At 39.8% G+C, this 18,169-nt stretch overlaps 1 protein-coding gene across 9 annotated transcripts in view; it reads right to left on the bottom strand.

The window, feature by feature from the left end:
* Nucleotides 1–18,169, bottom strand: part of LOC124171871 (protein held out wings-like) — an 87,519-nt gene that overhangs the window by 39,422 nt on the left and 29,928 nt on the right. For all 9 annotated transcript variants that reach the window (XM_046551240.1, XM_046551239.1, XM_046551241.1 and 6 more), the window contains exon 2: nucleotides 10,114–10,247. In XM_046551240.1, coding sequence (XP_046407196.1) covers nucleotides 10,114–10,247 — 134 coding nt within the window. The remainder of the gene's footprint in view (nucleotides 1–10,113; nucleotides 10,248–18,169) is intronic.

Below are 18,169 nucleotides of genomic sequence, written 5' to 3'. Positions count from 1 at the left end.
CCTAAGAGCGGTGATTTCGAGACATGGGGCATCGCATGATGTACCTGACGTGGTACTCTATTGAACGTAGGCAGCCTTGTTACCCAAGTAAATTAATGAATCACACATTGATGTGGAAGGGGGTCACAAGGAAACCCAACACAATACTCAAGTCGGTCAAACTTGACCCGATGCCCAGATTTACACTCACCACTAGAAACAAGTAAGTTTAAAATTATGGCGAATTTGAAGCGAATATTTCATAAATAAAATTCGATGATTACGTATCGAAGATACATGCTTTCGAAATCTTCAATAAAATTCTTCCGATGGAAAACAGCACTGTTCGGCCTTTATATCGGGGTTGATAAGATTTAACAATCAAGCGCGCACAAAATTTCATGCCCTGGATAATGGTAACTTACCGAGGCGGGAACCCGTGACCTTTGGTTTGGCAGGCGAGGACTTTACCCCGCCGCCACCGAGGCCGGCAACTCAATTAATGTAATTCTTAAGACTTCAATTAACTTAGCTATAATTTTTATGGCGGCATACAAAGTGAGATAGAAGAACTCGGCAATTGTTAACAGGAAAAAAAACCCTTATGAATTCGCTGATCACTCACAACCCATGGATAATGGTTAAAAGATGCGGCTTCAAGAAACGGAAACAGGTCGAAGATAGACGAAAGAAGAAGAAGAAAGACGAACCACGTAACGACCAGTGGCGGATACATACAGGGGATGCAGGGGGCACACCCCCTCTTGCGGGGCCGCCCACTTTACCGAACATTGCAAAACCACAATTGTAACTTTTTTATTACATAAGATGGTACTTGTCCACTACCACACTTCTTCCTAGCACTATCTGCATGTCTACCATGTCCTCATTCTTTTTCCATTCGCTATTCTCCTCCATACCCATACCTCGAACGCCTCCAGCCTTTTCTCATCTTTCTATTCGTCCACGTTTCCGCACCGTAAAGCGCTACTCTCCAGATCAAAAAAGTTTTTTTTCTAAATCCTTATACAACGATTACCACATCAGCTCTTTCCTACCCATGAACGCCTCCTTTGCGAACGCAATTCACTTCCTGATGACAAACCTTCCGTGTCCGTTTTCCTCTAATGTGCTGCGCAAAGCAATGAGGTAAAAGAAAAAGCTTCTAAGTCAACATCGTGTCAAAAATATTTCGAGAGGGATAACCTGGCCCATAAATGCGCGTGGAATCTTATCGTGTCGCTTTATTTGAAATAAAATGCCTCTATCACGAAATTTACCACCCGACTACTCGCGATAATACGGATAGCCTTGATGCATGGTATATAGACCCCATAAAACTTAAGTCATATATTGTGTCTTTATAGTGTTTCCAAAAATTAGATCAAATCAAAACTTTAGAACAAAAAAAACTCAGTAATTACAATCAAAGGAATAAATTACAACGAAAACGTGGAATAAATTGAACAAAAGAAAAACTTGTCTGATACGATCACCTAATCCGTAAAAATAGCATCACAAAAACCATGCAAATACCCCAAGAATAACATGAGAGAAATATAGTCTGTGATTCCACGAAAAGCCATTATGTATACATTTGGAAAAAAGAACACACAAGAAATTTAAGAGAAAATCTCTAGGGAGACAAGTATGAATACGTGAAGGCACCGGTAGAATCTACTAAGAAGAAGCAAATTTAATAGAATTCGAAGTAAATTTCGGAAATCATACCAAATGATAAAACTTTGTTTATATACGCAAAATGAATATCCGATTGTAATGATGAATACGGGATTAATACATTCTGTTAAATTGTACTTGGTACATTTGGCATACTTGCTCTAAGAAGAATTTTTTAAACAATACCAATAGACGGATAAAGGTATTTACCTTTTAATTTGTTGCTAGGCTTAGCACCTAATGTGAAACCTGCCTGATGATAATTTTATGTTGGATACAATTCCATGGGAAATGTAGAGCGTAGTTCAGTTGCTCAAGCGCTTTCAGTGAGAACATTCCTATTGCATCGTTGTTAATTGCAATTCCGTTGTTAATAATTTTATTAACTCTCCTCGGGAAAATATTTCACGGATTCCCTAATGTTCGCATTTCACATTTTAATCGAGTGGATATCGATAGCGCAGTAGAAAAAATAAATTAATAAATGTAAACAAATCCGAGGGTTCCGAGGAAACGCTATTACTCATCACATCCTCAACGGCGGAGGAAATTCAACTGGAAGCGAAGGACTGCGGCGATAAGGAATTGGCAGAGGAATGCAGACAATAATGATTACAAGTTGAACCAGAGGAGGACATAATCACTTGGAAGCGAATGAAGCATTCGGATGCCTTCCACAATTTCCGCAATGGAAAACGAAGTAATGAACGACGGAGAAAATAGAAAATCCGTGGAGGAATAACCACTTGCAGGGCGCAAAAACGTTCTGAATTCAATTAAAACTCCCATTATCATCCGCCGCCTTATGGAGCGGTAAACGACCCAGCCTCTCAAAACCCTGCGCTAAAAACTCATTTGGCAGATAATATACAGCCACTGGAGGACTTTCCGAACAAAATAACAAAAAAAAGGGCGCAGCTTCCATTCTTTTTAGATTTTTTGCATTCCTACGAGAACAGAGGGGGTTGGAGGGGAGGATGGACTAACTGAAGAGCGATCATTGCATCGGCAATGGGAAAATATGCTGCGACTTAGTAGCACCTCGTATTTGATAAAAAAAATTCGAAATGTTTCCCCAACGGCCACACAAACTTCATAAATGGAGTAAAATCAAGAAATAGAATGCACGCACAATGAAAATTCATTCCACTATTGACGAGGAGCCTACAAATTTTGAACACGAATGCAAAGACCCCGAATGATATCGATGCAAAGAGTGATATCGATTTCTCCATAAAAGCAAATATTTTAACCATTTAACCCTCGTACATTCATGACCTTGTCGGAATAATTGGTGCGTTTGGTTCACTGACCAACTTCTATTAATAACGTGAGGCCGAAGCGGCACAATGTTGCACTTTGTTCCATAGCGTGCCCGCTGGAGGGTTAAGAATGCATGTAATTCAGGCAGCTAGTTGGTATAACTATTTATCATTGTAGCCCGTGTGCGTCAGCATTTGATTAACATAATTTTAGAAGTACAACATCGTTCAACTATATCCATTTCTCACTATTCTCATTCAACTATATCCATTATTACCAAGTATTATTAAAATTGACTGAGGCAGGCTAGATGTAGAGAAAAAAATACATATTGGCTGAAGAAAACAAGATCGCACTTTTTCTGCAAATTTTTACTTTGCTATTGCGCGTTTCAACCGCAAGGTAACTATCATTTACCTGATAATGACCTAGCGGTTTATACACGTGCTACCAAAGCAGAACTTGGTAAGGAAAAAAAATCTTTGTTGTTTTCTTCAACCAATTGGAGAACCATTGCTGAACTGAGCCTCATCTTGAGAGCTCTTGCATGTATTTACCCAGAGTCCTGGACACCTGAGAGGAAAATGATCATTTGACTCAGGTTTTAGAAATAGACGCTTAACATTCCCCGAAGTTTTTTTCCAAGCCCACGGTCCAGTGGGCAGCGTTTTGGGGAATCGTGACATTTGCGCGCTCCAGAGAGATGTTTCGGGCTGACGGCATCGGGCACTCGAACTCAAAGAGAGTTGAAGTCCTTGATTCTCCGTGTTTGCGCACGCCGTGCCGCCCTCCCCGCCCATGTGCAAATTAGGCATTAGGGCCGGGGGCGGCCGCTGCGTGGGCGAGCCAGTGTGTTCAACCATGGCCCTGAGCGGCCCCCGATGATGGCGGAGGAAAGTTCCTCCGACAGGCCACGAATCGTAAGGAGAGAGCCTCACGGGGAACAAACATTGGGGAAAAGGAGGGTTTGATGCTGGACGGAACATGTTGAGACGGGGTGAGTAGGCGTTTAGAAAACGTGAAGGCGGCGAGTCATTCGAGAAAACACTTCGACCAGCGCGCCCACAGCGGAGGCCCCCACAATTAGTTTCTCCCGGGCAAGGTTAGCTACCCGTGAGTGCGCACACCACGAACATTACAAAAGAGGATTCTCAAGTCGGCTTCTCAATGTGTTGTCAACCACTGCGCATTTGAATGGGTCTACAAAAGTCGCCAGTCGCGTCTCTGACGGAAAAAGTGATCCGAGTTTTACGGGCCGTGGACCGGTTTTTAAAATAAAAGGCTGATACCTTGAGATTCAGCTTAACGAAAATCTAGGCGTTTATGTTAACGGCTAAACATTTGAGGACTACAACACGGTTACATCTACCTATAAAAATGTTTGCCTAAATTTCGGGTAAATATGTGTCCACGGTAAAATCGTAAAAAAAATCCATTGCGATGAAATTCCCATGAAATCCCAAGGTCCTTAGCCTGTCATCAGGTTTATTTCAGGAACCAAACCAACAGAACTTGACAGTCATGACCCGAGTAAAACCCAACCAGGCGGTACAAGAACCCACGACCCCAGGAATGAAGACCCACCAAACTGGCCGTCCAAAAAATCCCAACTCATATTTCAAGGACTCATATTTTTTAATTACGCATTTTTAAATTTCTCTGGCGTTTCAACGCTGTAATAATGTTCTGCATCAATCCCCTGAAAAGCTCAGTCATGCACGGGCAAACAAAACAAATACTGAGAATTCCCACTGGGCGTTTATTGGAATCCGGCACCCATGAATTACGCTCACTATTTGTTTTCCCCATTGTTTTCCTAGTTTAGCGACGAAGAGGTGATTTTATAAGCGAACTGACAACGAAACGTTTGCCGTGCGGGCGTTTTCCGTCTATTTGAAATTTCTTGCGTCGCCACTCGTCCACGGGGCCCAACCTCCAACGCACACTACCCACGCCACTACAACACTTCCCAGGAACCGCTAAGAACAAATACATTTCTACGCAATTATTTACCGCATTCTGCCCGGATCCCAAGCAGAATAAAACAAACATAAATGTTTCAGAAGGTATGATTTTTAAATTCCGTGGTGTAAATTATACAGTTAAGTCGGAAATTCACTGATACGCTACCATGGACGTTACAGAGCAATCTACTATTAACAACAAATTACTTATGTGGATGTTTCAGTAGCGCAAATGGCAAGAAGCGAGACTCCCAGTCCGAAGATTTTTAGTTCGAATGGCGCTCGATGTTCGAATTGGTTCAAGAGTAAAATTTCGCTTTGTCTGGCTGGTGCTTCAAAAGCACTTTCAGTTCGATAACACCGTCTCTCTAAGGACGTTTGTACGCGCTGCGCTCTGATTGGCTAACTTCAATCGCGAATAGCTCGGAAATGGTGCAACAGAGCAAAAAATTTATTATTTATTAAGTATTAAGTATTTTATTGTCCAGAATAACTTACTCTATAACGTACATGGTGACGCATCAGAGAATTTCCGACCACCCTGTATTTATTTTCCGGCTGCATACCCAGTAAAACAAATAAGCGTCCACCTCGGCCACCGTCAGCAGGGAAGACAATTTTCTTATTTTTCTCAATTTGGATATTTCTGAGTTTACCATGGCAATGATTGTGCATAAGAAGCAACATTGAGCATAAATAATAAATTCCACACAAAATAATGAAGTTCAATAAATAAAAAAATGGATAAATTGCGTGACCACTAAAATCAGTGTCAGCAGAGATGAGTCTGCTCTGCTGACACTGATTTTCTTATATTTCACAATTGAAATACGTATTTCTGAGATCAATATGGTAATGTCTTTCCATATGAAGCAACATTGGGCAACATAAATAAGTACCACGCACAATAATAAAGTTCAATTAATAAATAGTGTGGCCACTAAAGAGACACGCGTCTGGGCGGACCCAAATAACGGTGGATGAATCAGACGCAGAATTGCAGTCAATTTATTAGAGATTTACTTGATGGAAACCCCGAGACAACTGCATAAATAATGAAAATAATAATCTCTAGGAGAGACACCTTTACATTACAGCCGTCGATGCGTGGTTCCAAAAATATTTTCAGGTTGGGCACATCTCAAATATTTCTTCAGAGTGAGACCTCGTGATCAGTATGCAAAGCAGTAGAGCTCAACGACAGATTGATGGCCAATGCCCGCAGGTGATTTGTGCGACCCCGTAACTCTCGCCTGCTGCCAATCCCCTTCTCGCATTCCGATGGGAGTGCGTTATCGCCTATTTTTCAGGAATTGTCATTCACCATGAAGTCATATTTAATGCTGGAAGTGCAGGAAATACAAATTGCGATACCTTCCATTCTCAGTAACATCTACTACGAATGACAGTCATCACCAAATTGAAAGCATTGCAGCAAATTGAAATCAAATGAAAAAAGAAACCCGAACTTCAATTAGATAGGGCAGAATAACTTCTAAATGCGGAAGAAAACTACTTCGGTAAAATATTAAAAACGTCTTAGATTTCTATCGCGAATACGGACAGTAGACAGATGTAGCATCAAAAGTTTATGAGGAAGCTGGGAGAGAACTGATACCTCTCACTTACATGAGAAAAAGAGACAAAATTAACTTGGAAAAAAGGGTATATTCGGTTACTATGATTACTTGTATTTTACACAATTTTCTTTTTTCCATAGCGTATGATAACCAAATGCTTTTAATACGAAAAAAGTCAATGAAATGCCGAAAAAAATCATGTAACACAAAACATTTAATTTAAATACGAAAATACAAACGAGGTTCACCAAGCAAGAGTTCAAATTTCTCAAGGCTAACCTTAAGACGTTCTTCAGAACCGAGCTATTAGAGAAACAATTCCGATTCACATAAAAATCCACATAACTGATCGAATACATTATATGTAATCAAAATGTTTCCCACCACACCACACGACCAGTTGTCGCGTCACTCCGCGTCGGTGTGAATTTCTAATGCTAAAATAAAATATTTTCACCAGCATTAACAAACAATTTAAATCAAAATAGTTAAATTTGGATTAATACTAGACAAGTGCTTTTATATAACCGCGACGACAAAATAGCTCCGCAAATTAAAGCCAGAGTCAGCTTTATTATATTAAAAAAAAACAACAGGCACAGAGCGACCATAGGTTTCAGAGGACTACAACACAGTTACATCTACCGATAAAAATGTTTGCCTCAATTTCGAGTAAATATGTGGTCACGGTAAAATCGTAAAAAAAATCCATTGAGATGGAATTCCCATGAAATCCCAATACCCTAAGCCTGTCATCATGTTTACAGGTGCCTAACCAAACAGGGGCGGATCGAGGACTTTTTCGGATCGAGGGGGTAGGGCACAAGGGTCTGACGGGTAAACGATCTTCTCATACTTGAGATTAAAAAGAACATATTAAAATTACTGAACGAAATATTCTCTTTGTTTTCACATGTAAATTTGAAATTTAAAATTAAACGATTTAGGTTCCGTAATGCACAAAACAAAGTGAACGTAATGATAATAGTATAAAACATGTTGCCTATTTTTTAAGCGTAGGGGTGGCACGTGCCCCGTACCCCCCCCCCCCCCCCCCCCCCCCAACTCGTGTCGTGACGTCATGACTCGAGTAAAACCCAACCAGGCGGTTTAAGAACCCACGACCCCAGGAATGAAGATGAATGTTAAGAGATTAATGTTTAATTATGCTGCATATACCGTCTCAAACAAACATTATCATTACTTCTTCATGATTTCTTACACCAAGTCGGCGATTTCCCCATGGTTTCACCTTGCTTTTCACACTTCACCGCACACTATGCAGGTACAGCCAGCAACGTCATGCTACTTGCTCATAACCTTTTCATGATTCAACACACTCATATTTATGCTTGAATTAAATGATGAAAATTTCGTGTGAAAGTCGTCGTTACGGAAGTTGCTTCCAACTCCGCTACCTGGCGACGGTCACTTCTTGTGTCCCTCAGCTTGAAGGTTCGCGTGCGAATCCAAGAAAAACAGCAAGGAGAACCTTGCATCACACCTCGTAAGCGACTCCCAACGTGCTTGGCAGACTAATCGTTAATTGCACGCTCTCTCTTACACTTAATCCATAAATTCGACAAATTTTCTTTAATTCCATCTCTCGGCTCCCTCCACTTATTGATGATTGAATACTTGCATTGGAACTGGATAAAATGGAACAAATTTCGCAAATAAGAGTAACTTAATTAGAAAAATGATTTCAAGAAAATAATGGCATCATGGTACAAAGAGGGGACAGGAGAACGCGTCTAGAATACGAGACAAAATAATGCAAAATTCTATTTCACACCAAACACATCATTTTGTAATAATTTTATTTCAACTTGTTAGAGGAGACAACTAACGATAATTTAGATCCAGCACTTTTGACATGACAAGGGTATGGGTTGAGAGGCTATGTACAATAACTCACACGTGCTGTTTCAAACAGTTGTGTCCTATTAGAATAGAGTAAGTCAAATAATTCTAACACGAACGCAAGGATTGAAATACCACATCCACAGACTTCCCTGATTCCTAAGCACAATCCTCTTCAAAACCCATTATGAATTGCAATTTTTTGGGCGTGGTCTACGAAGAGACAACAATATTTATTATTTTATGCACTAGAAAAAAGTTTAACTAAGTCAATACATCCGCATACAATAAATTTTATATTCAATGCGTGTTTATGAGTTACATGTTAGGCAAAACCAAACTGAGATGCTGAAATATGACGAACACTAACATATTACGTTACCAAGTAAGAGTCATTATAGTACGAGTTGTGGATGTAATAAGAAGAAGGAGAATTAGGCAGCTTGGTCAAGTAAGTGAAACGGAGGAGGATGCAATGATAAGAGGAGTGTGGAAAGGTCAAACAGAAGGAAGGCGCCCACGGAGAAGACCAACACTAAGATGGAATGACGAAGTGCTTGAGGACTTAGGGGAGAGTTCGACATGGCGGAGGACAGAGGAGTCTGGAGACGACTTGTTGGGAAGGCCAGAAATCAGCTTGGATTTGAGTGGCCACAGAAGTAAGTAAGATAACACGCATTGTTTGGTTCAAAGAATCCTTCCCTTAAATCTCTGAAAGAAGCCTCGGTACCCCGTTACCATACCGCTATTTATTCCACTCTTATCGGGGATCTCCGGCGTGCTAAAATATCCTCTTGATTAAATAGATAATAACTAATAGGGTAGCATTTAAAAAGGGAAGATTTTATATTCATGACAATGTTTCCAAGTAGCAGAGCGGATGTTATATGGTAACAAATTTTGAAGGACAGTCATGACGGATAAGTGGTGGGTGAAGTACGTTCATTATCGGATGTTAAGGTCACAAATTTTTATCATACAGCCACACACGCATATTTTCAACACAGTTTACTACAGGTATACTTAACCCGCAACGAACTAATTTCCCGAGCAAGTAATAACAAATAAACGGCAGAAAAACCAACCAGAAATCTTCTTCAAGGAAATAAGTAGTTACTCTGAGCCAATGAAGTGAATTTAAACTAATTAAAAATAGGATTAAGAAAAATATAATCGAAACTAATTTTCCAGGCTCAAGGTAACTACCCTATTCATACATGTTAGTGAGCAAAAGAATGTTACCTTATCAAAACATATAAATATACATAATCTTGATTAGAATAAAAAAACAAGAGAAAAAATGAAGGTGATTGGGAAATTGGGTATTGGGCGGCCAGATCACATATCGCCCATACTCCTTTGTTAGAATGTTACTAAGATGCGTTCCAGTGAAACCTAACTTCATTAGAGGTGTAATTGCGGACCTCGGGGCCGAACTCGACTGGATATCAGGATCGTACATTCAAGTTAGTACGGAAGTGAAAAAGCACGCTTCTTTAGGACGTGTGGGACTTCAGAGTACATGCCGGAAGGAAGGATAAAACAATCATTGCATGGTACAACCTGGATTGCATAAATTCGGGCGCATCTGGAATGGCGCTGAAACTTACGAAGTAACGGATAGAACTCGATGCAAATTTCTAATCTAATCAAGTTTCGACCGTCATGTTAGTGCCTTGAAACACTTCCCACGCATGACGGGGAAACCTGTCTCTTTTCATTATGAAAAAATTCGATCAGCTCACGTGAGCGCGGATTATGTAAGTTCAATAAGGCGTACTCACATCTGGGTGCTCTTTGACGGGAACGTAGACTTTCTCGGAGAGGGTTGTGTTGGGTCCTTCCGCTTCCGGTAACACCAGCGGCTCCTTTTTCGTGCCATTTATTTGAAAGAGACTGCTCCGCACCTTGCCCACCTCTGCAACAAAGAAAACAAATCAAAGTTATGATTAGATTAAACAAAATATGAATTCCCAAAAATGAGGATTTTAACTAACTATAGAGAGGGTAACATGCAACACATTCACACGGAGATATATCGGTGACCATGTCATTCATAAAATCAAATTCTTTTTCCTCTTACTATTAAGGATAACAACGTTGTCTCAATTAATAGAATTAATAGCGTCACTCGCTAGGATGACTCATTCTTCCATTGTTCTAACCTTGCATATGAAAATTTCCACAACTTAGTTCGCGCATACAGTTGAAAAATATTCCTATGTTCAACGATTAAATACTTTTTGTATCTTGTGAAATATTGGACGCTTAATAAGCACCGTTGCTGTCATATATGTTCTTTATACAAGGATGAACCTTGCAGGAATTAATAACTGTTGGAAAGTTTTGTATTTGCATGAATCAACACGTATATTTTGCTATATGCGTAATAAACGTATACTTCTAAGACCTTACGGCGTCCATGAGGCGGTCCTCATGTATGTTAGTTATTGATCACCCCCTGCCAAACACTATAGAAGTGGCTTGCAGGGTATTATGCAGATGTAGATTCCCTTCTGCTATATAGTGCTTATGCTGAATATCATACCCTACGACGATTGCTGATGACAAAAAAGTGATCATATTTTTATGCATTTCATCCGCTTCCTGCAAGTGCTATCCGAATCCTATTAACGATTACAGCAAAAACATAAAACCTACACTCGGGTACTCAAACATATTTACGAGTTTCGAGAGGAACATAAATTAAAAATCGCTAGAGAACGATAAAATAAAAAGGCAGCGGAAGAGAAAGGTAACCATGCCATTCACGAGTATAAGAGTTGCAAAATCGTTTAATGAAGCGTTATTTTGCAAGGACGAAACCACATGGTCGAATTTCGCTAGGCTTCACCAACGAATAGTTAAAAAGCTAACATGACTAGAGAATCTTGTGGTAACGTGCTTAATGTGAAATCTTTGTAATATATCTAGAACATTTTAGTCACACAAACAGCATCACAGTCACAGTAGTTTGCATAGGAAAATTTCCACGACTTTGTTCGTGCATACAGTTGAAGAATATGCATATGTATTATGCATATGTAACGATTAAATACTTTTTGTATCTAATGCAATAGAGGACGCTTAACAAGCACAGTCACCCTTATATACGTCCTTTACCCAAAGCTGAAGCGAATACCCAATACATAGAAAAGTAAAATAATGTAGGACGTTCAGAATATAGCAAACTTTGCTTTCTACTACTTAACTCTTAAAACGTTTCATTGTAGAAAGCAGAGTATGTTATTTTTCCAAATTTAAAAAGGAATTCTACAAGGCCTCAACAATTCCTCACATTAAGTCGGCCACATACGCTACGCGGCTGCCTTCATCGCCGAAAATTCAGAGTCAGCGAACAGGATAACTACCCGGCGAACAGGATCACTAACCATCGAAGCAATTTTTTCCATGCGATCAGAAAAGGCGACCGAGCAATGACGTCACCGCCAGCTCTGTCCTGCGCGGGTGGGCGAAGTCTAGTGTCGCCTGTCACGGGCCTTGATCGCGTCACGGCCGTGTGGCGTGGGCGCCGGGGGAATGCGAAGACGCACGACACAAAATAAATCCCGCTCCATCAAGCCCTTGACTGGCCGCCCTGCGCCCCCAGATGAAAGGCTTCTCAAAGCACAACAGCGAAAAATCTAAATGCTTGCAAGAGATTGCTCTACTACCTTCTATTGCTTTGTGTCTCTTGACTGCAAGAACAGGGTTAATTTGTTCTTTTATTTGTGTATCAAAGCACAACTCTTTCTCAGTTGGTTTTACGCACGTTTTAAACAGCCTCTGGTTGCGTGGGAGTTTTCCCGCAGTGTAATTTTTAAGAGAACGACGTGTCAATCAAAATCCTTGGATTTTTCCCACGAAGGCACGTGTCACTTCACAACATTTTTTGTTATTATATTTGATTGTAATCTTTCCTTTGTTCACTTTTCTCCGTATTATAAGGTTCTTTGACAAAGAGTGTGATCAACTTTTAATCTTAGATTGTACTCAATATTCCATGCATAACTTTTAATTGTTATAATGGGTAAAATCATAAAATAATTGGAAGTCGTACAATGACGACAGTTTAGATGGAAGAGAAGGCTTCCTAGTCTCACTCTTGCCCCAATCGGGTTTATTTATTATTAGTCCCTTAGGAAGCACTCTCTCAGAAGCAAAGAGGCCATTGCAGACTATCAGCGAGGGTGGCACCCGTGAAAACATTCATTATAGCGTGACTGCGAATCACCAATCGCCTCCACTAAGCTAAACACGTCTCCCAGGCTCAATACACATGCTCTTCGTTCGTGATACACGCTGGTCCCGGGTTAGATACTTTAATAGCGAAATAAATGGCAAAAGATTATTGTGAACCAACCGCAGTCAATTAAGACCACGTGCCTGTACTGTGCCTGTACTCTAGGACATGTTCGTGAGAAATAATAACCACCTGACAATGCCCCACAGGTAGCTCGCGGTGTATCACGCAGATGAAGGTTACACGATTTCCGGTACAGCTTCAAGAATATGGCAGATAAAATTCTACAGACCAAAACCAATCAAAACTACTAGCCATTAAAGAATTCTTACCCCGTTCGGCAGAATAGATACCAAGTTGAATTTCTACTCATCATTAGTAAATAATGGAACCAGAGTTAGACTCATCGACATGAACAACTCCTATTTGAATTGCTTCAAGTTATCGGATGCATTTGGTATGGAGCTAACCGACTTAATAAAACAAATGCCTCATTAGGGCTAACCCCACCACGTGCCATTTTAGAAGCATCTTTAACAAATGATATGCACCATAGCGAAGCGTAGATATAAGAAACTCAACCCAACCCTCGCTACTCTACGAGTGGCTTGCAGGGTACTTAGCAAAAGTACTAAAACCGGTAATACTTTGAAAAGCTCTTACATTTTAAGAATATTTCCACGGCTCTCACTTTTGTCGCAACACAATCTTCACGAACTTCGCGGGGTACGCTGTATTGAGTCGAATGGATGTACATCGATGAGAACATATACTTACAAGCTTTAATTTTCGGAAAATACAGAGAATCTTTAAATCATAGAATCCCGATAAAGAGCATGCTAGAGTTGGTAAATATTTAAGGGTTTAGAAATATTAGCTACCACTCTAAACCTGCTCATATAACAATCAACAATTTTAGTGCATCACAGACTGTTAATTCAGCAACGGTTCTCAAACCCCATTCTTTCAAGTTTACCCTTTTCAAGATAGGATTATTTCGAGTCAATGCCGATATCCTTGAAGAAACTTCTGCTCACAGCGAAGAGCTAAATACAACGCAATCAGTGAGGCGAACATCGCCATAATTTCGGCCCCGATGACCCACGCAAAAAAAACGCCAGGGGGGAGATGGACGAATAGGGCTGCAGCAAATTGACTTGACATTTACCAAATACGAATAGCATAATTAGCCAATCTCAACACACGATATCGAAAAGACACACGGCCACGGATACACATAATTCATTGGATTACGTCAGGACTTCAGAACGATATAGCTCCATTCCCACTCTTTATAGACGATCGTTTATGAAAAGAAAACAGAACAACTTGGCCAAATTCACTTTCCGAACATTTTGTAGGAGGGAAAAGAAAATACTTCAACCGCTACGGCTGCTAATTCATATGACCAATCCAGAATGATTTTCTCAATAAAAACATGTTGTACAAAATTCAAAATACTAAAGACGAGAAATATATCCACACTGCGGATGCCAAATGAACAAAATTATAAATGTTTACGATACTCATCATGGCACATATCCTTCAGATTTGAAAATCATGCATTAGGTGCCTTCTTAATAAATGAGTCAAGTGTCATTATTTTATAAAAAGTAATTATGGAAATACAGCCTACATGTATTGTATTCCATGGGCCTAAAGTAGCTTCCATAGCAAAAAGAAAATATTTAAACACCTACATACAATGCAACGATACATCTTAAACGAATTCTTCATCATTACACGTGGGTTTTAAATCCCTTTCAATGAGCTCTAAATACCGACACCACTATCTAGATTGATTATAGACAGATTCTTACGACGAAAAACCTTGGTGTAAGAAGAAATGGAAAGGCAAAAAAGGCATTTAAATCATACGTAACGAAAAAGGAAAGCACCCACTGAATTCAATAGAACACCAAACTATGATATGCGAAATCCACGGTATAGTCAAGTAAATAAACATACACATGCACTTCTCACACACCTGCAATTAATATTTAACACATTTCGTCATCTGCAGGAAGGCTATCAACGGGGTATTACTCTGTAATTAAGGAGAAAATCATCACCTGAATCCCAAAGCAATAACAAAAAAGTCTATCAAGGGACGAAACAACTTCGAAACTTGCGGAACCAATATTGGCAAACAAGACCCCGGTCCTCAAAAATTACCAGTGGCCATACTAAGATATGAAATTCACACCGTAATATAAATGAAATTATTAGTCATCATTAAATAATCACCGTACGGCTGAATGAGTCTTATTGGTAAGCGACTAAAACGAAGGCAAGACGGAAATGTAACGGCAGCGAACGATACCCCCATGAGGACAACAAGACAATTTTCCCCCAACGGTTGATGCACATGCATTTCATATTAAAGACGGACGATTTGCCTTAGCTTTTGAAGTCAGAAACACCGCGACCCACAATGTAACGAAGAAATTAGTAGGTGGAATAAATTGATCTAAAAATGTCATGAAAAAAGGTATTCCATTTATTTTAAATATATCCCCTCAGAATAAAACCGTGGATTCCATTTTTGTAGCGCAAAAAAATCTAGGCCGGCCAAAAGCAATAAGAGAGGAAATAAACTGACGAAAGGATGGGTATATACTTCTTTTCCACAGAAAATTGAACTACGTAATACTCAAAGCAGTCAAAGAAATCATTTTTTTAAATACAGAAAAAAAATGAACTGTCTCAGGCTGCCAGTCACTCTTCCCCCGAAACCTCTATAGATCGCATTAGGAATGCGATATGCCGAAAGCAAGCGGCGAAACCATAAGGGCCTGCTGCTTATGTCTTAGCCAAGACAAAGAATGAGCCTGTGCTGGCCCACATCGCTTAACGAGAGGGATTGATAAGGTTCGTATCAGCTGCGGTCTAAACGTTGTAATAGGCGATACAAGCCTAAAATTTTACGACCAAGTGTACTCGACTTCCATTGCCTGACCCTTTGATAACTTCCAACGAGCGCTGATAATAATCGCAAGAAAACGTTGAGAGCGTGTAGGAGGTAGTGAAATTTCTCATTTCAAGTCACGGCCATCCTCGCATTTGACAACTTGTACTCTCCGTTAGAATGAGTAAATGAAGAAATAGTGACTCCAAGCATATCATCATTGGATTAAAAGCGTCGGCGAAAAATTCCCGAAAGAATTCGAATCAAACGATCTCATCCAGGCAAAGAGAAGAGAAAATTTCACATCTGTACCTTAAAAGCAACCTAAGGGGTGTTTGGCTAAGAGCGAGTATATTTACCAAACGCGAATAACATGCAATACAGAATAAGATGCTACCACAGTGACACTTCCATAAAAATGGCATAGCCAAGTTCCCATCAAGCACGCAGCATTAACTCCGTCACTTCATATGTAAGTAGTAGAGGGTATAAGTATATGTGAGTAATAACAGATAATATATCTATGATTACTCCCTCATTAAAACGTTTTAATAATTATTATTTAAAACCCAGAGATATATACACCCCGCAACTATCGCCAGGCCAAAACCACGTATAAATAGCAAAACGCATTCATTCACACAGCTGCAATCCTGAAATTTGATATACTGCAGACCTCATTTAAAGAACTAACTTTCATAACTTTATTTCAGTTCTTCCTAATAGACTCTTACGCGCATACTTGTGTATAACTTTGCAGTGTACAATAAAGTAAGTTTAGAATGCGAGCCAAGTCCGTGAGGGGAAAGGCGATAACAAAGTTTTTGTAACAGCTGTCAATTTTTAATGCAACTTCAGCCATAATTACGACAGTATCTCACGAAGTCCTCATAAGTCGTCGTAAATAGTAGTTGAGGTATGACTTAGTAGCAGCTCTCATTTCATTAAGTCGAGTGAATTCTAAGTTTCGGCTGACACTCAAAAGATAAGCCGAGCCGCATGCTTCCTACAGCCTCGATCAAGGCGAGAGAGATGAGACTGGGCGTGACGTCATCAGAACGTGTCAGACGAAAGGTCAACACGCCTCAGCTTTAAACTCGTGCACATACTGAGGGGACGTCATTCATTCCGTTTCTATAAATGAACGTATAAATAGGTTAGGAGAATAAGAGATTGAAAGGAGGTGCGAAGAGCCATAAAACGCCCGGAGAGGACCAAATGACCATCTTCCAACAATGGAACTGGACATCATGGTTACAAAATCCATAAGGAGAAAAAAATATTGGCCACAACCTTCTTCTTTAAAATAAATCGACGCGGGTTTCGATGAATAATTACTATCGTCAGGCGTAAATTATCTATTTATCTTATTTTTGCAAACTAAGTCAATTAAAATTATGATACTACGGCCGCGAGTTAGATTATAGAGAGCAAAAAACTTAAAAAAAGTAATTACCAGGACAATATTCATAAACGACTTTATTTACTCATCCGTATCCCCTATTCTGTCGTCCGTTTAAAAATTCTCTTCTCCCGTTACGTAACTGAGGTTACAATAATTAGATAATTTACACCGGGAGATGATTATTATTTATCGATACCCGGGCCACTTCATAAAAAAGATGCTTTAAGTAATAGTTTTAACCTTAAAATGGCATGATCGATGAAGAGAGATGGCAATTTTCCACAAATTTGTGAAAAATCATTCAGCAATCAGGATCTCATTCCACTACACCTCGCCTATCTCAGTAACTCTTAAAATGGAATACCACACAATTAAAAACGTGTTCTTTCATTTCGACACACTAAAAGCCTCTCTGATAAAATGACTCCAGCTTCACTTTTCATGAGTAGCCCTCCAGAAACACAGCTTGAAGACCAGATGTGAGAATAAAGAGGAAGAACTGAGGGCATTCATACGAATCTCTTCACCATAAAAAAAGTACAAAGGGCTCCATTCAGGCTACATGTCCAGTCACGGTGTTCACACTCACCACTTCAAGGTCCAAACAAAAAACACATAAGAAGAAACGTTTCCCAGCACAGGCATCCATAGCTCTCAGGGCTACGGAACAAGCGAAGAAGTCCATTACTGCTCGCCATTTCATCTCCCAGAGAAATATAGGCTCAATGCTCAAGGAGCGGAGAGACATTTGCACGCCGCGACGAGCATAATAAAAATCAGCAAACGGTCTAAGACGGCACGGACATTGCTTTCAGATACCGTAACCCGTTGGTGAGCCTCATGGTATAACACATATGAATACATGGACTAGATAAACCTGAGAAATCGCTCCTCGTGATAGATATGATAAATAATTGCATTGCACTTCACACGATGAATTTTTCCCGGCCAGACTCGACACGTGCATGAAGACTCAAGGGACAAACCGATCAAAATAAAAATAAAATAAGCAAATGCTAAGAAAAAAAATCATGTTTTATGAATGTAACGATTCTAGTGTCATTTATTAATTGAAAAGCCTTCACCTTTATAAGCCTCCACACTTATAACTTATATAGAACAACCTCATGCTCGAACAAATCTACCTCCTGTAGCAGGACCTTGAAAACATTACACCATTACATAAAACATCTTTTAATTCTATGCAGCAACTACACAAAATTGCCTCACTGCTCTAAAAAAATCTAACTCGTCGACTTAATATGAAGCAAAGAACTAAAAAAG

This window comes from Ischnura elegans, chromosome X (assembly GCF_921293095.1).
Source record: "Ischnura elegans chromosome X, ioIscEleg1.1, whole genome shotgun sequence".
NCBI classification, from domain to species: domain Eukaryota; kingdom Metazoa; phylum Arthropoda; class Insecta; order Odonata; family Coenagrionidae; genus Ischnura; species Ischnura elegans.
The sequence above is the reverse complement of the archived record's forward strand: the minus strand, read 5'-3'. Positions and strand labels throughout refer to the sequence as shown.